The 21,514-nt window shown below is 45.6% G+C and overlaps 1 protein-coding gene across 1 annotated transcript in view; it reads left to right on the forward strand.

Moving 5' to 3' along the window:
• The first annotated feature begins 2,446 nt into the window (after positions 1-2,446).
• Positions 2,447-21,514, forward strand: part of GNA11 (G protein subunit alpha 11) — a 33,659-nt gene continuing 14,591 nt past the window's right edge. The window contains exons 1-2 of the mRNA XM_061602210.1: positions 2,447-2,962; positions 20,641-20,825. Of these exons, the coding sequence (XP_061458194.1) occupies positions 2,827-2,962; positions 20,641-20,825 (321 nt within the window). The 5' untranslated portion in view covers positions 2,447-2,826. The remainder of the gene's footprint in view (positions 2,963-20,640; positions 20,826-21,514) is intronic.

Here is a 21,514-nt window from a genome sequence, read left to right on the forward strand (position 1 = left end):
GGCTCCCTGTCTGTGGAATCCCCTCCCCAGTGAGGTCTGCCTGTCGCCTTCATTGACATATCTTCGGCACCAGGTAAACACTTGTTTCCCCCCCCCTGCTTTTGATAGGATAAGGCTGCAATCCAATATGTATCTACTGAGATGCTCCATTTCGTTAAATGCGATTCAGTCCCAGGTAATTGTGTAGCAGATTGCAGCCTAAGATGACATTTTTTGTTCCTATTGTGTTGCCAATGCTTCCTGTGGCTGTACGGGTGGTGATGGTGGTTGTTTTTACTGAGTAATATATTTATTTGTGCTTTTAACAATGTTGCAAGTCGCCTGGAGACCTTCCGGTAGCAATTGACCGACTAACAGAATTTATTTATTTGTTTATTAAATGTATCCCCTGCCCTTCCTCCCAGGAGCCCAGGGCAGCAAACAAAACATTACAAACACTCCACAACATCTTAAAAACAATACTTCAAAATATATTAAAACAAAACGTCTTTAAAAAGCAAAGCTTTAAAAACATCTTAAAAAGCAATTCCAGCAACAGACACAGACTGGGTCTGTTTCAAAGGCCTGCTGAAAAAGGTCTTCGGTATACCACCACCACTAAGAACGTGTCCATGAAACAGCATGTGTTTGAGAACATAACATGCAGCAAGGCATTATATCAGGGAGCACTGCTTTGCAAAGGTGCAAAGCAGGTGTTCTGCCAGGATCATTCCCCATAGCAAATTGGTGGCTAGGTCCCAGTTTAACATGCCCAGTCAACTAAACGTTGATCCAAGCTGTGCACGATACTTCCATCTGAGAGGTTTTGGTTCTTGAAGTAAATGCAACCAGGCCGATCCCCACCACCACCCCAGAAGGCCACAGGGGCCGGGCTAAAGCCTTATAAGGGCTGAGCAACAGGGATGATTCTCCATTGACATTCCTCAGAAAATCCTAAACATTCCTTCCGGGGAACCAGAACTGAAATGCATCCTGGAGAAAGCCCAATGGCACCCTCTGCTGATGAGAGAAAGGGAGGCAGCGAGTGCCATTGTCATCCTTTTCTGTGTAATGTGCATACTGCTAGTAGCCATTGATAAGAGTGTCGGACTGGGACCTGAGAGACCAGGCTTCAAATCCCCACTCGGCCATGAGGCTCACTGGGTGACCTTGGGCCAAGTCACTGTCTCTCTCAGCGTAACCTACCTCACAGGGTTGTTGCAAGGATAAATGTGGGAGGGGGAGAACCATGTTTGTATGCCACCTTGAGCTCCTTGGAGGATAGGTGGGAAAGAAATGAAACAATTAATAAATAAACAAACAAACAGGAGTAAATAACCCCGTCCTTAAACACAGTGTAATCAGATTACCCCTAAACAGACGGGTCTTTAGGGTTAAAGTCAAGATGAAGTCGTATCTCCTAGGGCAAGTAGTTCCTTGAATTATCTCACCCGACCTTTGGAATTTGAACCCCCTGTGTCAGATAATAGGTAAGAATACGATTGCAATTCCTAGCACCGAACTATAGGCGGGTTGGAGTAGTTTTTCCAAAGCAACGGATAAAACGAGAATGAAGTTATTCTCCGGTGATAAAAAAAATTAAAAGATAACAGGGTGTTCATTAGGGCTGTTTTTACAGCTGGCAAAACCCACCATTAAAGGCTATGGGAAGGGAATGCATGCAAGCACAGGATTTTGTTCCATAGGGAAGCTGAAATGACAATAAAAAACTGGATGTGTGTCAAAGGATGGCGCAAGTGAGATGTTGGAAATAAACCTGTGAAGAGTTACAAGCAAACACGTGAAATGCTGGAAACAGACAGATTCATGTTGTAAAAGGGCTTTAATTTTTTTTAACAAATACGAAAATCCAGAGTTGAGAGGAGAACACTCTGCACATGCTCAGGAGTACCCTTACTAAAAACAGGTTAACATCTCCTAGGCCTCAGCCTAACCAAGAGAGAGAGCTTCCAGAACCCAATTATCCTCCTACAGGCCTCCATTTAAGCCTTGCTGCTCACCCCAATTAATTAATTAATCATTAATTTCATTAATTGAAAAACCAAATCACAACACACTTTAGGGGGGATTGCGTCTCTCTAGCCCTTGTTTCTCTATTTCCCCCGTGTGTTTTTTTAAGTCCTCCACCCACCCATAATGCTCCGCGACCACGCCCGCCCCGCGCATGCGCTCTTCCCCTCCGGCCCGCTCGCCCAAACCGTTGGTTTTATCAGTTCCCCTCCCTTTGCTCTCTGTCTTATCCATTAACCAACCTTGCTTTAATTTTTTTTAAAAGGGCGCGTCCCTCTTTTCCACCCTTCAACCGCACTCCAGCCCAAACCGTCTCTCTCTCCCTCACCAAGCCCCTCCTCCTCCTCTCTGCCTCGCCCTTATTGGCCCGGGCGCGACCGTTGGGCCAATCCCTGCCACCCCGCTCCCTCCGCGGCGGCGGCGGCGGCGCGCGGCGGGTCCAGCCTCTCGCCTGAGGGGGCCCGCTTTCCCATTGGCTCCGGGATGAAGAAGGGAAGGAGGAAGTGTCGGCGCGCCCAATCCGGCGTCCCCAGCGCCCCCCGCGCGGCCTTCCTATTGGGCGCGGCCCCCGTCCCTCTCGCTTGTTGCTAAGCCCCAGCGGGGAGGTTCGGTTGCGGCGCGATAAGTTAGGTTGCCGGCGGCCGCTGCTGCTGCTCGGGCTGTGTCGGCGGCTGAGGAGGCGGAGAAGGGGAAGCAGGCGACGAAGGCGGCCGCCGCCGCCCAAGGCCCAGCCAGGGCAGGCCAGGCTGAAGAAGCAGGGCCGCCGCCTCTTCCTCCTCCTCCCCGCCGCCGCCGGTGGGCGGGTGGGCGGCAGCCATGACGCTGGAGTCCATGATGGCCTGTTGCCTCAGCGACGAGGTGAAGGAGTCGAAGCGCATCAACGCCGAGATCGAGAAGCAGCTGCGGAGGGACAAGCGCGACGCCCGCCGGGAGCTCAAGCTCCTCTTGCTCGGTCAGTTGTGGGGGCGGCCGGCGGGGCAGCGCGGGAGAGGCTGGCGTTGTAGGGAGGCAGCCTTGACCACCCCCGCCGGTTAATCCTGCAGGGCCCGCCCACGTAAACGAACAAACAAACGTGTGTGTGTGTGTACACGTATGTATGCATATGCATGGTAGGTGCATGATCACTGTACACGGAGAGGGCTTTTTTTGACGCTAGTCCTGCTCAAGAGTAGCTCCATTGCAGTGAATGGGCGTGGGTTAGCAGTGCAGAACCCACGCGTTGCAATGGCTCGTTCGGCCAAGTGCTGAGAGGAGGAGGCCCACTGAAGTGGATGGGCGTGGGGCTAGCTCAGGAGCTGCTTCTTTCAATGGGCCAGCTGCGGCTAAGTGTTAAAGAGGAGGCCCATTGATGTGAATGGGTGTCGATTCAGCACAGGGGCCTCTTTGTTTCAATGGGGTTGGCTTTTAAGTCCAGAGAGGAGTAGGCTCGCTGTAGTGAACGGGCATGGCTTTAGCGCAGGAGCGGTGCCTTTCAATGGGATGGCTTCACCTATGTGATGACGGAAGGCCCGTTGAAGTGGGTTGGCATGGGTTACTGCAGAAGCTGCTCCTTTCCGTGGCTTGGCTGCAGCTAAGGCCTCCTTGAAGTAGGCCCATGGAAGTGAGGGGGGTGGGTTAGTTCAGGACTGGTTCCTTTCAGTGGGATGCCTTCAGCTAAGTGTTAAGAGGAGGCCCATTGAAATGGATGGGTGTCAATTTAGTACATGACCTTTTCATTTCAATGGGTTATCTTTAAGTTCTGAGAGGAGGCCCATTGAAGTGAATGGGCATGGGTTAACGCAGGAGCCATTCATTTCAATGGGTTGTCTTTAAAGTCCCAAGAGGAGTAGGCCTGTTCTAGTGAATGGGTGTGGGTTAGCTCAGGAACTGTGCCTTTCAATGGGTTGGCTTCAGCTAAGTGCTGAGAGAAGGCCCATTGAAATGAATGGGCGTGGGTTAGGTTCGCTCAGAACCCACCAACTTCAATGAGTTGTACTCAGCAAAGTCTCCCTCAATCTTCCCTCCCCCCCTTAATCATATAGGTAGGGAAGGGGATTCTCCCTGCTCCCCATATGTGTATACACATGTGCGCACACACACACACGGGGAATTTTCAACACTCGTGTAGGATATCACCCATTGATTTCAACAGGTCCACTCAGAGTAGGGCTTAGTTGGATACATTGTACATTATTTATTTTATTTAACAAGATTGAGATGCTGGTTGAATGAAAAGGCCTTGAAACTGTTTACAAAAAAGCCCATTAAAATTATCGATAAAATAGTTAACAACAAGTAACTGAAACCCTGTTTAAAAACTATTCAAACAGCTGCTAACTAAAAAGATTAAAACAGATTGACATTTGTGTGCCTGGAAAGGCTTGTCTAAGACTTTCCTCTTCTCCCAGGCATTTTAGCATGTGTTTTTAAATTGCTTTTTAAATTGTTACATTTGTATATTTGTTTTAAATGTTTTTAATTGTTGTAAACCGCCCAGAGAGATTCAGCTATGGGGCAGTATATAAATACAATAAATAATAATAATTGCCTAAACAGAAACGTTTTAAGCAGGCGTCAAAAGGAAAACAGCGAAGACATTCAATAGGCAATTTAATCATAGACATGATAGAGAAACATGTGAAATTGGGTCGTATTCAACTAAGTCCTGCTTCAAAGAGACCCACTGAACTTGATGGTCATGGATTATCTCAGTTCCATTATTTCAATGGGTTGTACTCAAGGAAGTCTCCCCCTGCCTCCCCTTCACCCCCACCCCTTTATTTATAGGCAGGGAAGAGAAGCCCTCTATATACATATACACACGGGGGGGGGGGTTATTCAACACTAGTCCTACTCAGAGTAGGCTCTTGAAGTTAATGGATCTGAGTTAGTCATATTTCTTAACTTCAGTGGGCCTACTCTGGGGAGGACTTAATTGTGAATGCAACCCATCCGTTTCAGTGGGTCTATTCTGAATAGCATCCTTCGATTCTGTTTATGGCCTGCCCAGCGTTACTCATTGAGTAGGCCTGTTGGAATTAAAGGGCATGGATTGACTTGGGTCCTTTGTTTTCAGTAGATCTACTCTGAGCAGAACTTAGGTGAATTCAACCCATAATGTCTTAGCATTAAGTTGTATCCAGTGTCAATCATATTCAGCGAGTAGACCCACTGAAACTAAAATACATGACTGATTTGGTTCCATTAATTTCAGAGGGTCTACTCTGAGTATCTTAGAATGCAACCTGTTATAAAGCAAAAACTAAACTCCCATTTTCTCTCCTTTTTAAAACTTAGGTACTTCTGCATTATGATTTAGATCCATTAATTTCAGTGGGTCTTCTCTAACTTAATCAGATATACTCCATTAGATGTGTGTATGTCTGCATAGATAGGTACTTTGTTTCCTCATTTACTGTTTAAAATATCTAGGTGTAGTCTGTAACAATTGGTTGTATCCATTGAAATTAACCAGCCTAAGTTAGTCTTGTCCATGAAATTAACCGACATGAGTAAGTTAGTTCTGTTAATTTCAATGGGTCTTCCCTCCCAAGGCAAACTGGATATAGACAGATGTTGCAGATGCAATAAGGAGTTGTGCAATTCTATCTCTTGTGTATAACATATATGAACATATATTTGAAAATGGTTTAATGCTATGATGAACTTAGGTTGAGCATTTTTTGAAGGTGCTACAAAACCATATGCATGTGTATAAAAAATTATGCTAAAATTGGTTGCATGTCAATCCGATGTTAGTTCAGTTCCAAGTAGACCCATTGAAATAAGTGGATTTGAGTAACTTAAACCCCATTGGTTTCATTGGGGCCACTCTAAGTATGACTTAGCTGGATATTGCCCTGTGTGTTCATGAATATACAGTCACACAAATATACTATATCTATGCAACTTCTAGTTGCGTACTTGTGTCTAATATATATATTTATATAGCATTTATTTAACAACGTATACATTGTAGAAAACCTCTAAGCGGTTTAGAAGTGTATACAGTATATACATAATCTGTAGTGATATATGCATGTGTGTTTCTGTGTAATATTTATATCTATAATTTCTTATTTGTCTATCTAATACACATTTATAGGCGAGTGTATAATATATCCATCTGTAGTTACTTATAGATCTGTAGGGCATTACATACTCACCCTCAGGCTCCCTGTTTTTTCTTCCTGTATGGACCTCAAGCTGCTGTATGTGGTTGTCTTACCCCATTTTTTTAATCCTCACAACAACCCTGGAAGGTAGGTCAGGTAGAGAGAGACGCAAGAGCAGTTTTTTCAACCAAGAATTTTCTCTCCATACCGCAAAGAGAAACAGGGCATAGCAATCCCCTTTTTCTTGTAAGCTTTAACTTTATTTTATTTTCTCATTTATTTACATTCATCTATCCCATTCTTCTCCTTCTCCAGTTCTCTTTCTCCCTTTTCTTCTCCCTTATTTTTATCCTGACAACAGCCCTGTGAAGTAGGTCAGGCAGAGGGAGAGAATGTGGCCGGATCTCTTTTACTGCTTAGACACAAAGGAAGTCCCCTCTATATTGCCTCCTCAAGGAGAAGCCAAACAGAAGCTGGTCTTCTAATCCTCCTGTTATATTTAATTTTATTTACATTTTTTAAAAACATACCCCATTTGCATCCCCTCCCCTCAGAGGTGATGTCTGTGACTCGTCTTCCCACCCACCCCCATTTATTTATCATCACAACCCTGTGAGGTAGGTCAGGAAGATAGCAAGGGTGTGTGTCTCTCCCCCTCCCAGCCAAATATCTCCTCAAAAAGGAATGAACTACAAATGCCCCCTTCCCTCTTCTTAGATTTGATATCTTCTCCCTTCTCACACCCCTCTTCTGTGGTCTTCTCCCCTCTCCCCATCCCCCATGAAGGGTACGGGGTGGGCTTTTTGGGGGGTCCCCTCCCTACCACTCCTCTCTCTCCTCCAGATAGTTCCCTGTCTGCCTCTGAGCACATAATTCCCAATCCTCCTTGGCTACTGTTCCCCATTACTACTTTATTAATGTTGGTGTCGTTGAAACCAGGAGTTATTTTCTTGGGCTTATGTGACACCCCTAAGCCGGTTATTTTTTAAACTCTTCCTTACCACCCTCCATCCCCATTAAGAGCCTTCCCACCTCACCTTGATAACACAGCTTCCAGATGCTTGTGACCGTTCCTCCTCTTGACAGTATGATTATCATTATTTCTAGGGCTGGCATCCCACTCTCCACTCATTAAGGCTCTTTTGGCAGTCCCTGCCTTCATTATCGCATCATTTCCAGCCACTTCAATCTCTCTACCTCTGACAATTATACGTTATTATTTTACATTTGTTAATACAGTTGTTCAGGTTTATTTCCTGCTCCCTGTAAAAAGAGCTCTTATTTCTGCTACCCTCCTAAGAACTCCCCACCCTATCCACATTATGTCATTTCCAGCCTTTTTGAACACTCCTCCTGTACCAATAATTTGTTAGCGTAAATAGAATCGAAATTGCTTCTCTGGTTTGATCCCTGACCAGTACATTTCTGTTTCTTCACTCCCTCAAATGGCAAACCAGGGTGGTGAATGCTGAAAAAAAGGAGGACTGCTGTGAAACAAGGGCTGGTAACCAACGCTAGTCCTACGCAGAGTAGACCTGTTGAAGTTAATGGAGATGACTAATTCAGGTTCATTAATTTTGATGGGTTTACTCTGAGTAGGACTTTGTTGAATACAACCCACAAGATATTGGCATGTTTGGGAAAACCTGAAGTTTGCAGAAGTTCAAAACATTAGACACTTTAGGGTGCCCCCCCCGATCAAGCGACATCAGAAGTCACAGAAAGTTGAGTGTCAGTTGGAAGAAGTAAAAATATGGGAGTTGGGGGTGAATTGACTTGGTTGAACGACCCTGTACACCCCCTGTGACTCTCCAGATGGTGTTGGACTCCCAACTCCCAGTATACTCAGGGTTGATGGTAGTTGTAGTCCAGCAGCATCCTGGGGGGCTGAAGATCCCCCACCCCTGTGCTAGAAGGTCAAGAAGCACTGCGGCATGTCATGGCAGACCCCACACTATTGTTCATACCCCGGGATTTATAGCATATTCCCTAATCTAAACAAACCCTCTTATGTTTTCCTGATTGTAAGTAGCCTGGAGATGTTTCTGCGGTAAGTGACAAATAAATGCAGTTAATAATGATGATGTTCTTCCTGACAACTGCTCATCCCTTGCACACGTTAGGATCCCCCTCTGCCGCCTCTGATCATGTCACTCTCAGCTGCCTTGTATCATTCCTATTCGTCCACTGACTAGAGGAGAAGTTGGTGGGAACGAAGTGATAACCTTTTTACCCTAGCCTGTGACACCCCAGATGTATATTGTTAGGATCCACCCTATTTTTGTGATGTTCATGTTCTTAATTTGTTTTAAACTGTTGCAACCCACCCTGGGACCTCAGGATGAAGGGTAGGTAATAAATTAAATAATAATAAGTGACATCTAATGTTAGTCATGTTCAGAGTAAACTCATTGAAATCCATGGACTTGCCTAACTTTCGGCGAGTTTCCTCAAGAGTATATCGCCCAAGACGCAGAGGGGTTTGTGGGTGCATTTCGTGGGGGTGGAGGATGTCAGTTGTTTGGAAGCAAAGTAGAAGTTTTGGGAACAGTTGCATTGTTAATATAATTACTAGAGGAAGTGCCAAAGTGCTGGGAATGAAATGACCATGGTGGAGGGTGCCACTGATGGAAAGATCTGCCCCTACGAGAGTGTTATTAGCTTCGGGACAGACTATAAATTTCAGTCAGTTATATTATGTAATGCAACTGTTCCTGGGATCATAAAATCATAGAATAGTAGAGTTGGAAGGAGCCTATAAGGCCATCCAGTCCAACCCCCTGCTCAATGCAGGAATCCAAATCAAAGCACTCCCGACAGATGGCTGTCCAGCTGCCTCTTGAAGGCCTCCAGTGTCGGAGAGCCCACTACTTCCCTCGGTCATTGGTTCCATTGTCATATGGCTCTAACAGTTAGGAAGTTTTTCCTGATGTTCAGCCGAAATCTGGCTTCCTGCAACTTGAGCCCATTATTCCGTGTCCTGCCCTCTGGGACGATCGAGAAGAGATCCCAGCCCTCCTCTATGTGACAACCTTTCATGTACTTGAAGAGTGCTGTCATATCTCCCCTCAGTCTTCTCTTCTCCAGGCTAAACATGCCCAGTTCTTTCAGTCTCTCCTCATAGGGCTTTTTTTCCAGTCCCCTGATCATCCTAGTTGCCCTCCTCTGAACCTGTTCCAGTTTGTCTGCATCCTTCTTGAAGTGTGGAGACCAGATTTAGATCCTAGCCAGTAAGGCTCTCTTTGGGGCTCCCTTTCCTGACAGCTGATATCCTTCCCTTCTCAGGATGGTTGCATCTTATTTTAAAGCAAAACAAAACAAAATTTTCCCCTCATAAAATCGAAGGTATTGGCCCTGTCTCAGCCAGAGACACCACCCTCCTGTACAGTTTCATTCTTAGCCTTTCTGATTGCGTCTCTTATTATTTTTCTAGGATTTATATCCTGCTTCCTAGCCAGAAGGCTGTCGTAGTGATTCCTCTTCCTGATGATCCCCCCTCCTTGCTACCCCCCTTCATAATTGCCTCCATCTGTGTGTGTGGAATGTCTTGCCTTCCTCCCTAAGGCATAGATTTGAAGGCACCCCCCTCGCTTTCTCATTTCCAGCCTCTCTGACGACTCTCGTCTTCCTCTTTGACATCTGCCCGTCCCCTTTAGGCACTCAGCTCCCTCCTACCCAGGAACCTCAACTTCTAGCCTTTCACATATGTTACAAGGAAGTTGCACCTCTTTTTACCTGTCCTACGAATTCCTTCCCCCCCCTTGTACCTTTAACAGCCTTTAACAGCTCCCCTTCTGCGACCTGCACCCTTCTGCGTTACCAGTGAGTAGTGCATAAAAGCCTACCTTACAGAATATTCTTACAGAATATTCTTTCTGCCCCCCTGTCCACCTCTTCTGTCACCCGTCCCAAATATAATGTAACTCGTTAAAGACGATGAAAAATACTTAAAATTCCTAATTTCCGGCAGTGTCTAAGGAGTTGGCTTCAAGCTTTAGGTACCACCCCTGGATACAGCTGAATGGAGTTCTGAATACGGTTCACTAGCACATAATGTTTCTTTGAGTATTTCATCATTTATACAAAGCAGGGATTCTTGCCTTCTAGTTGAGCATCCCCATGTCTGTGCTTTGGCCTGGCCCTTCGGCCTCTAAATACCATTCTGAGGAGCTCAATACAGATTGAAATGGGGCTTGCTGAGCTGTAGACCTCGACTCCAACTTGCATCAACCTCAGCTCAACTCACATCAACCTCAGCCAGCAAGTCCTGTGCTCAGGGATGATGGGAGTTGGGAGCCCAGTGACAAGTGGAAGGCACCACTTAGGCTACCCCTGCCCTAGTTACTAGTCTGAGGAGTTGTTCATAACAAAAAAAAAATGCTTTAAGAAACTGGCAAAATTAAAATTCGGTCCGTGCTTCTCAAATTAAATGCTTTGCGTCCAGGAAATCTGAAACCCATTTAACGCGTGGAGATAGTTGTGGTAATTCAGCAGTGAAGGAATGGCACTCTGTACATTGACATAGTTTGGTTTTATTTTGTCTTCCAGAGCTTAGTCCTGGTAATAATTAGTGTTATGAGTGCTGCTGTAGCCCAAATTAAATAATAACTCTGTCAGGATCTCCAGGTTAAATAGCCCTGGTCAGAAATCTTGCGGAATTGGGCATTGTAGTTTTTAATGTTTGGATGTGTTACTGGGTACCCTCCAAGAAAGATTATTAATAAAATGTGTTATTTCATAAAGTACCAAGCCAGTCTGCCAAACTAGAAAATTTGGGGGGAATCAAACAGTGAGTCATTTAGAGTATGTGGAGCTAATTTGTGGTCCGTTGAGCACCCTGAATGGAGGTGGCTCAATAAGGGTCTTGCGATCAGGTCTTTTGAACTATAGATGCTATCCATCAAACATGAGATTGGTCTACAGCTGAGCTACTCTTCTCTGTATATAGTCCAGGGTCCATTGACTAGGGCTGTCAAAAATCCCAAGTGTTTTTCCCAGTTTGTGGTGCAAAAAGAACGCCATTGCTTATACATTTAAATATCTTCCACTCCCCCTGAGTGACTGGAAATTCATTGATGCCTTCACTGCAGACATCAATGTATTTGTATTTGTTCAAAACTATATTTGTCTATGTCCGCGCACAGTGCTCATCTTTTGAAGCAGTGCACCTCGACATCTTTCTTTAGCTATATCTTAACTTTCAAAAAGTATTTTTGTCTCCAGACTTCAGTACCCACCCAGGTAGGCAGGGTTTATTCCATACCTAGCAGCCATCAGCAGTCTCAAGCTGATTAAGCCCAACATCTTCAAACCCAGTGGTTTCCAACCTTTTTTTCTCTCCACAGAAAATTGCTGATGGTCTTGATGGACCACTTAATTATTTTTCTGCCTCTTGTAGTGATTGTGATGTACTGCGCTAAGTGCTGTGTGATTTTGAATATCCTTTTTATTGCTTCTTTTTTAATCTATAGTGTATTATTGTATTGCAGTTTGAATTCTGTAGAATTCAAGTTGCAATACCGCATGAGAAATAAAAGCAGCAATAAAGATGCCATTAAAATTGATATGAATATTGAATGCATGGGTGTGCCGTCTCCTGACTTCAACGACAAATCTATAGCCATGCCGTGGGCCACCTGAATTTATTTATTATTTATTTATTTAAAATATTTATACCCCGCCCTATTTCCAAAGAACTCAGGGCGGCTTACAGATAAAAACCATAATCAGTTAAACAAGTAATATACAATTTAAAACAGTTAAAAATGGATTAAATCAACAATAAGTTAAAAAATATGACTATATTAGTTAAAAGCCCGTCTAAATAAAATAGTCTTCACCTGGGCACGAAAGGATGAAAGTGAGGCAGCCAGTGGAACCTCGCTAGGGAGGGAATTCCACAGTCTAGGGGCAGCCACTGAAAAGGCCCTATTCTGTGTTTTTACAAAGCAAACTTGTGAGAAAGATGGAATAGTGAGTAGGGCCTCACCAGATTATCTCAAAGCTCGGACAGGGTCATAGAGGGAGACACGATCTAACAGATAGCCTGGACCTAAGCCGTATAGGGCTTTATAGGTTAAAACCAGCACTTTGAATTGTGCTCGGAAACAGATTGGAAGCCAATGGAGCTGGTACAACAGCGGGGTTGTACGTTCTCTGAGCCCAGCTCCAGTTAACATCCTGGCTGTGGCTCTTCGAACCAGTTTAGGTTTCCGAGCAGTCTTCAAGGGCAGCCCTACGTAGAGCGCATTACAGTAGTCCAGTCGGGATGTAACTAAGGCATGTGTCACCGTAGTCAAGTCTGACAGGTCAAGGAACGGGCGCAGTTGGCGTACCAATCTTAGTTGAGCAAAGGCACTCCCGGCCACAGCAGAGACCTGTGCCTCCAGGTTCAAGGCCGAGTCCAGGAGAACTCCCAAACTGCGAACCTGTGATGTCAGGGGGAGTGTAACCCCATCCAGCACAAGTTGGATCCCTATTCCCTGATCCGCCCTTTGACTGACAAGGAGCACCTCTGTCTTGTCAGGATTTAATTTCAGCTTGTTCGCTCGCATCCAGTCCATCACTGATACCAGGCAACGGTTCAGAACCTTGACGGCTTCCTTGGTTTCGTTAGATGGAAAGGAGAAGTAGAGTTGGGTGTCATCCGCATATTGGTGACATCGAACCCCCAAACTCCGGATAACCTCTCCCAGCGGCTTCATATATATATTAAATAACAGGGGGGACAGAACAGAACCCTGGGGGGACCCCATAGGTCAATGGCCAAGGGGTCAAACAGACATCCCCCATGAATGAAGCTCATGGGCTGTAGTTTGGGAACCCCAGGTCTATTAATGATACAGAAACGTTTTTCGCAATTGTCTGTTCCAAAAACTTGATGTGGTTCTCTCTATTTGGTATAACATAACGTTCCCATTACAGTATTATCTTTTCTATATGGGACTGGCTCTTATTATTATTTTTTAAATGGACTGACAGTTGCTGACTGTAAATCGACTGTTCTTGGAGTACACCTAATTTGGGAGGGTTATCTGGTTGCTATCCTGTATCATACCGGGATGCTTATTCTTGTGCAGCTTTTAAGGCTTTTTGTGTTTAGTAAGAATCCCATCCAGGTTCTCTGGCAGAGACGTCCTACAAAAGCTGGCCATTTTAGGCTACAGGCAGTGCAGAAGGTGGCTATTAAACATTTTTGCAGGTTAGTTTTCATGTGGACTGACTTGCAGCGATTGAATTTTTCCCCAGGAAATCTCCCCATGCAAATTGGAGTAATTTGCACCTGGAAATTTTCTAATGTCCTATATAGGGATTTAATTTAGCATCTTTCTTTTGCTTGTGTTTAGGAAGAAAGTTTTAAAGGTTGACCTGCCAAGCTTTCCTAATACTATATTTGTAATTGGCACCCATTCCTTGTTACTAATGAGCTTATGAAACACCAAAAAAAATTTCCTTGGGGGAAAAAAAAGTGCTGGAAAACTTTCCATCCACATCACTGCTGACTTGGAAGATATTTGGGGAGATGAGCAAGCAAGTCAAAGAACTGCGGGTAGGCTGTTGTCCTAAATATTTCTAGTACAAGCTCTTTCTCTGGTGTAACACTGTCAGTTGCAACATTTAGGCCAGCAGTCCTCAGCCCTTTTCAGACTAAGGACCCATCTTTAGCCCAAACATGCACTGGTGGATCTACATTCCAATTTTATACCATATATTTGTAGGGGGTGGTTGTTGCTGCCAGGCTGCAACCCACCAGTTGAAGACCTGAGGTTTAGGGCACAGGGATGTACTTATGGAGCACTGGTGCTGCCCACTTTCTACAAACAGTGCATTAAAGGGAACAGTCCCCATTTCAGTTCACTCTTGATTAGCGGGATTGGAGGGGAAGAGCTGGTGTCACTCCAGAATGATGGCAGTAATTCTAAATCTCCATACCTTTTCCCTACCTGCTGTTGCTCGTCTGGGGCGACCCAAGGAAGTTCATCTACATCCCAGTGGACAGGGAGGATGGGGGTTGTAGTTCAGCAATATCTAGAGAGCCAAAGGTTCTCCATGCCTGCCTTAAAATATCTACAAATATTCCAATAAAATAATTTTGAAATAGAGCTCTGATTTTGTTCAAATACATCATTTAAACCACAGGGTGGGTGGCATTTATTTTGCATTCTTTTGTGTATGTTTTTTCCCCTTAGTCAGATATTCCAGATTGGCTGCTTTTGGCAATTGACATATTTTGTACACTCTGTTTGTTTTTTTAAAAAAGCACTGCATACATTTTGGTTTTGTTTACTAAATAAAAGCCAGATAAGGATGCAAAATTGGATATAGATCTGTTTTAGGGCAGTGGAAAACCCACATGGCTGGCTACTACTCTGTTCCACCACTCTGTGATTCTGGAGCAGGGCTTTTACTCTGCCAATAGATAAGCAATGACATAATCCTGAGGAAGTAATGTTGTACTGGGTTTTCCTGCTGCAATCTGCCATGGAATCCCTGAGAAATCACCACTGCTAGGATAACATGGTGCAATTTCTGAGGCCTGTGGCTGGGCAGCCCGAGGCAGAATGGGCAGAAATAATTGGACTGACCTGAATGTACAAGGGCAAAGCCCTTTTGTTGTTCTGTAAGCAAATTGAAGAAAAGTTCAAGGTTCTGGTTTTGGTGTATAAAGCCCTACACAGCTTGGGACCAGTATTCCTGAAAGATTGTCTTACCCCTTATATACCCAGTCAGTCACTACGCTCTGCAGGTGAGGGCCTCCTGCAGATACCATCTTACTAGGAGATCCGTTCTGCACAACATAGGAAGCGGACCTTTAATGTAGTGGCCCTTACTCTTTGGAATTCCCTCCCCTTAAATATTAGACAGGCACCATCTCTGTTGTCTTTCCAGCACCTACTGAAGACCTTCCTCTTTCAACAAGCCTTATAAGTAAGTAGAGACCTTATCCCAGTTTGCATATTTGTTGGAGTTGTTTTCAAGATGTTTTGTTTTTTTGAGATGCGCATTTCTGGTTCTATTCCTTCCTCCCACACCAATAAATACATGAAATTGTATCCCAGGTATCAAAAGTATGAGCAATACTGCTTTATATGAAGAAAGGAGAAGTCCCGTTGGAGAGTTTTCTGTAGCTGGTTGTATCTTATGTCCCATTTGCACAGGAGCAGAGCTGCTGAACTCATGTAAACATATCCCTGAGTTGTTGGCTGTGCTTTCTAGAGGGGAAGTTGATTGGCAGTATCCATAACCTGGAGTGGATGTTGTCCAGTCCAGGATCCTTGCACTCGGCTGTAGGCAGGAGCAGAACAGAAAGCTAGCCACCTCCTAGGGCAGGGTTGGTGAACCTTTGGCACTCCAGATGTTGCTGAACCACAACTGCCATCATCCCCTTCTCTACCAAACCTGGGAAATTCAGAGGTCTTGTCCCTGCCTTCCAATCGCAGGTTCCTTTTTGAGCAGGTAGCACGGCTGTTATCTGAGGCCTAAACTGTAATACAAGTGGTGCTTGCCTTGCAGCAATTGAAACCAGAGGTCAGTGGGGTTGGGTTTCTGGGAAGTCTTGATTTCGGCAACTTTCCCTATGCAGATTAGGGTAACTTAGGTAGGGTAATTTACCTCGGGAAAATTTTCAGTTTGATTTGGGGAAAGGTCCTGTCGCTCTAGAGTGATCTAATTTAGCACGTTTGCTTTGTTTGCATTTATTAAGCAAAGCTGAAAAGTTTGGAGCTGCCTAAATTCTGTGCTGGCAATTGACATCCATCAGTGTTACTAATGAACTTAAACTGGTGTGTGTGGAACAAGAAAGAACCAGAAAAAAGATTCCTCTCCACGTCACTGCTGGTGATTGGGGAGGAGGGAAGATTCCAGGTGATTCGTAGATCTGCTATTGCCTTGAGCCCTCTTCACAGGTTACTTCTGCAGAAAGGGGCTGTGAGACGATGTTTTTGGCACCTTCCCCCAGTGTCCGCAGAATAGCGGAGGTGCCTGTGGAGTTTGCCTCTTCGTGCAGAGACTTCCCTGGATTTCAAAACTTTGTTTGTCCACGTTTCAATGATCTAACATCCATGCAAAGAGATAAATGTCTGATGGCTTCCTTTTCTAGTCTCTAGCATTCTCAGACAGCAACATTAATATGTATATAAGAACATAAGAACATAAGAAGAGCCTGCTGGATCAGGCCAGTGGCCCATCTAGTCCAGCATCCTGTTCTCACAGTGGCCAACCAGGTGCCTGGGGGAAGCCCGCAAGCAGGACCCGAGTGCAAGAACACTCTCTCCTCCTGAGGCTTCCGGCAACTGGTTTTCAGAAGCATGCTGCCTCTGACTAGGGTGGCAGAGCACAGCCATCATGGCTAGTAGCCATTGATAGCCCTGTCCTCCATGAATTTGTCTAATCTTCTTTTAAAGCCATCCAAGCTGGTGGCCATTACTGCATCTTGTGGGAGCAAATTCCATAGTTTTAACTATGCGCTGAGTAAAGAAGTACTTCCTTTTGTCTGTCCTGAATCTTCCAACATTCAGCTTCTTTGAATGTCCACGAGTTTTAGTATTATGAGAGAGGGAGAAGAACTTTTCTCTATCCACTTTCTCAATGCCATGCATAATTTTATACACTTCTATCATGTCTCCTCTGACCCGCCTTTTCTCTAAACTAAAAAGCCCCAAATGCTGCAACCTTTCCTCGTAAGGGAGTCGCTCCATCCCCTTGATCATTCTGGTTGCCCTCTTCTGAACCTTTTCCAACTCTATAATATCCTTTCTGAGATGAGGCGACCAGAACTGTACACAGTATTCCAAATGCGGCCGCACCATAGATTTATACAACGGCATTATCATATCGGCTGTTTTATTTTCAATACATACATATGCATGTATGTATTCATTACATTTTTCATTCCACTCTTCCTCCAAGGAGCTCAAGGTGGCATACATGGGTCTCCCCCTTCTCTGTTTTACCTTCACAACAACCTGTGAGATAGATTAGCCAGTGAGCTTTTCATGGCTAAGTGGGGATTTGAATCCTACTGTCTCAGGTCCTAGTCCGATGCTCTGACCACTGCATCACTAACCCTGGTACAGGCAGGTCTGGAAGGGGAGCAAAATGCACATCTCCCATAGCCTCTCTCTTCTGGCTCTCCCTCTTTAGGCATAGAATCATAGAATAGTAGAGTTGGAAGGGGCCTACAAGGCCATTGAGTCCAACCCCCTGCGTGTGACACACAAAGAGTATCTGGGACTATGAGATAGATCAGGCCAGGAAAACACCTAGGAGCTTGAGAACTTGACGTTGGGACCTAGTTTTGAATTATTCTGTTTTATGCACGGTTGGCTCCCCTGAGAAGGAAGGGGGTGAGAGAGAGATAATTGTCTCCTAACATTTTGACGTTGGCTGATGGGATTTGGAAATATTTTCCAGCCCCACTGTAAATATAAATAGCGTTTGTTTTTAGTGTAGATGGAGGCAACAGCTAACTCGAAAGATGCGTCGAGCAGACTTTTGTCATTCGACTAAAAATGTCTCTGTTAATTCTTGCACAACTTCATCATGGTTGTTATTCTTAAACATCTGAGGTGCCTCGGGAGTTTTTAGTGGAGAGGTAGTTTTAAGAGAAATATTTTGATAAGGGTGTAGCTGCTATCGAATGCTTTCAGTTCTAATCACGCAATAGCCAGTATCCGTATACGTGTGTGTGTGTTGTCAATGCTAAAGGTGGAAAGCGTTGTTAGTGAGGACCTGCCCTTTCTAGCAGGCCAGGCCAGATTTGTGTTTGCTGCCAAACTTGCCCTTCCTCTATGGGAGGAGGAAGTCTTTTGTTTGTGACAAGGGCAGGGCACCTTTTTGGCCTCGCAGGCCAGATCTTTTATTTCTCTCCCCCCCCCCCAATCTAGCCAACTTTGGCAGGTGGGTGGGACCACCCGCCGCCTATCAGCAGTGCATGCAAAGCCCATTTTGGCCAAGCCCTACCCTAACCTATCCCACCCCTGTCATCTATGGTTGGGTGCAGGGCGTAGCTTGGCTGAAATGGCCTCGAAGGCCAAATGGGGAGGGCCAGCCCACAGGCTAGAGACTCCCCACCCGTGGTCTGTGGCATCACACTGAACTGTGGAAGCTCTTGGAGCACCAACATGGTGCTGGGGATATGGCCCTTGCCCTTAATGCTGAAGTCCTGTTCCCAAGAACAGAGTAGATGTGGGGAACCTTTGGCCCTCTAGATGTTGCTGAAGTGCATCTCCCATCATCCCTGGCCCATTGGCCATGCTTGCCTGGGGCTTTTGAGATTTGTAGTTCAGCAACATCTGGAGGGCCAATGGTCATAATCTGAACAGGGAGAAAACAGGATTTGCGTGTGAGAGAGAGAAAGAGAGAATCTCGTCAAATGTGCTTAGCCTTAGTATCAGTTGGGATGTGGATAAAGTGCATATGAGAGCCAGTGTGGTGTAGTGGTTAAGGTGTTGGACTACAACCTGGGAGACCAGGGTTCGAATCCCCACATAGTCATGAAGCTCACTGGGTGACCTTGGGCCATTCACTGCCTCTCATGAAAACCCTATTCATAGGGTCGCCATAAGTTGGAATCAACTTGAAGGCAGTACATTTTTATTTTATTTTATAAAGTGCATAAGCCAAGGGTGGGGAACCTTTGGCCCACAGGTAACATGTGACCGTCAGGGCTCTATCCATACCCTGCCCCCTCACAGGCTGTGTCCCGTGCCCTCCTTGAGTACTCTTACCTGGCTAGAATGTGTCCTTGAACTGTTTTGCGAATAACAAGATGAAAACTGAGGCACTCAGAAGTGCAACTGAAAAACTTGAAAAAGCCACTTCAGAGTGACCTGACAGGGAAGAAGCAAGAACTTGTAGTAGGTGACTATTCTCCTGGGCCCATGAGGGTGGGCAAATGCAAGTTGCTATTTGAGCAATTGTCTGCCAGGATGCCAGTTCGTTTTCCTATGACCACAGGGGCTGACTCTTCTCGCCCCACCGCGGCCCATTAAATTGCAGCCATAGTTACCAGCATTTGAGCAAAAATCCTTTTTTTAAAGCACCAGATGCTTTGCACAGTCCATAAAGTCTCAGGACTGCATCTAGATGCTTAGCAACTTGGTCTTATGCTTAGAAATCTTTCTCCTTCTCCTCCCCCCCCCACCGCACATGCCTTTCTAAGTAAATAATACTTTGAAATAAGATCTTATTTTGGGGCTTCCCATCTTAACGTTTGTAACATTACAGCAGCTCCTGTGTGTTAACAAAGCACCTGATTGTGGCTTGCAACTGTAACAGGGAATGGAAATCTGGAAAAGTTGACCTTCTAGTGATGAGTAGCAGACAAAGCCATATGTTAGGATAGGCACAGTTTTTGGCCGCTCCTCATTCTGAAGACAAAGCACCTTTCTGGGCCCAGATCCATGCATACTCTCTTTCCATTTGTTTTGTTGTTGGGGGGGGCTGCTAAAAATCCCCCCAGCACCTTTGAGACCTGCTAGCGAGGAGTGGTAAATTTTGACAGGTAACGTGATGGCCGTTGCAGTCTGGAAAAGGGAGCATGTTTGAATCTGGGGGACCCATACTTGTCTCCTTTTCAAAATAAACGTGGCCATTTTGAGCACACTTTTAGCCGATCAAATAACACGGAAGACTATTAAAATGGTTTAATTGGCTGTCAGCCCTGCCTTGTGCCGGTATCTGAGTTTCAAAGACTGTGATCCAACCTGAGTCGGAGGTTCCAGCACAGGAGTCAGGACAATGATGCCAAACGCCAGGCCCATTTTCAGGGCAGTGCTTGATCCCAGAACATGCAGTCATTGCGCTACTGACGTGTGCAAAATGCTTTTCTGCCATCACATGCACATACAACCCCATTAGGTTCTCCATGGTAACAGTCTGATTTAGGAATGAAAATGCAGCTTTCCTCCTCCATATTCCCTCCATCAAGGGAAGGAGTGAGATATGAGATAGCAGCTTCTCCTTTGCAGACCTGGGAAAGTCAAAGCAGCAACAGCAGTTTGATCTCTCCCTCTACCCCCCACCCACCCCGCTTCTAGAAGTGAGGTATTTCCCCTGCTAGAAGCTTAGCATGGAAGCAGGCGGCTTTCTGGCTGTGAAAATAAGGCTCCCATCTGCACTCTACACTTAAAGCAGTATTGCACATCTTAAAACAGTCACGGATTCTTCCTCCAAAGAATCCTGGGAACTGCAGTTCGTGGAGGGTGCTGAGAGTTGTTAGGAGATCCCCGTTTCCCCTCTCAGACCTAGAATTCTCAGAGGTCCCTGAGAGGCGGGATGGATTGCTAAACCACTCTAGGGATTGTAGCTCTGTGAGGGGAATGGGGGGGTATCTCCTAACAGCTCTCAGCACCCTTAATAAACGACAGCTCTCAGGATGCTTTGGGGGAAGCTGTGACTGTTTAGAGTTGTATGATATTGCTTTAAGTGTATAGTGCAGGTGCGGCCTAAGTGTCTGCTGGCTGCCCCTTGTGATGACTGTCTTGACCACCTTGTCCTCTTACGTCTCTTCATCCCTCCCCAATTTCTTTTTCAGGCACAGGAGAGAGCGGGAAGAGCACGTTCATTAAACAGATGCGGATAATCCATGGCTCGGGCTACTCCGAGGAGGACAAAAAGGGTTTCACCAAGCTGGTGTACCAGAACATCTTCACTGCCATGCAGTCAATGATCAGGGCCATGGAGACCTTAAAGATCCTGTACAAGTACGAACAGAACAAGGTGAGCATGCCACACCCATCATGTTGATAGCCCCCACTTCTGTCCTGTTGCCTCGTTGTTGGTTGACTGCAGTGATACATGCTGCTCAGGATTCACTGAGACAGATTTGCAGGAGACAGAATACTTCAATCCCCAGGTGTGGAAGAGAGAGACTGGGTTTTCCCCCCTCTCCTTTCCCAAGCCCAGTGGGGCGCAAGCACGATGCCTCATTGGGTGGCAGGACAGTTGATGGGGGTCTAAAGGCTAATGGCCATGTTCTCTTAGAATCATAGAATAGTAGAGTTGGAAGGGGCCTATAAGGGCATCCAGTCCAACCCCCTGCGCAATGCAGGAATCCAAATCAAAGCATTCCCGACTGATGGCTGTCTAGCTGCCTCTTGAAGGCCTCCAGTGTCGGAGAGCCCACTATCTCTAGGTAATTGATTCCATTGTCATATGGCTCTAACAGTTAGGAAGCTTTTCCTGATGTCCAGTCGAAATCTGGCTTCCTGCAACTTGAGCCCCTTATTCCGTGTCCTGCACTCTGGGACGATCAAGAAGAGATCCCAGCCCTCCTCTATGTGACAACCTTTCATGTACTTGAAGAGTGCTGTCATATCTCCCCTCAGTATTCTCTTCTCCCTCTGCTGAATGCCAGTTGCTGGGAACCACAAGTGGGGAGAGCTCTATAGTCACGCTCAGGTCCTGTT

This window comes from Rhineura floridana, chromosome 18 (assembly GCF_030035675.1).
Source record: "Rhineura floridana isolate rRhiFlo1 chromosome 18, rRhiFlo1.hap2, whole genome shotgun sequence".
Lineage (NCBI taxonomy): Eukaryota > Metazoa > Chordata > Lepidosauria > Squamata > Rhineuridae > Rhineura > Rhineura floridana.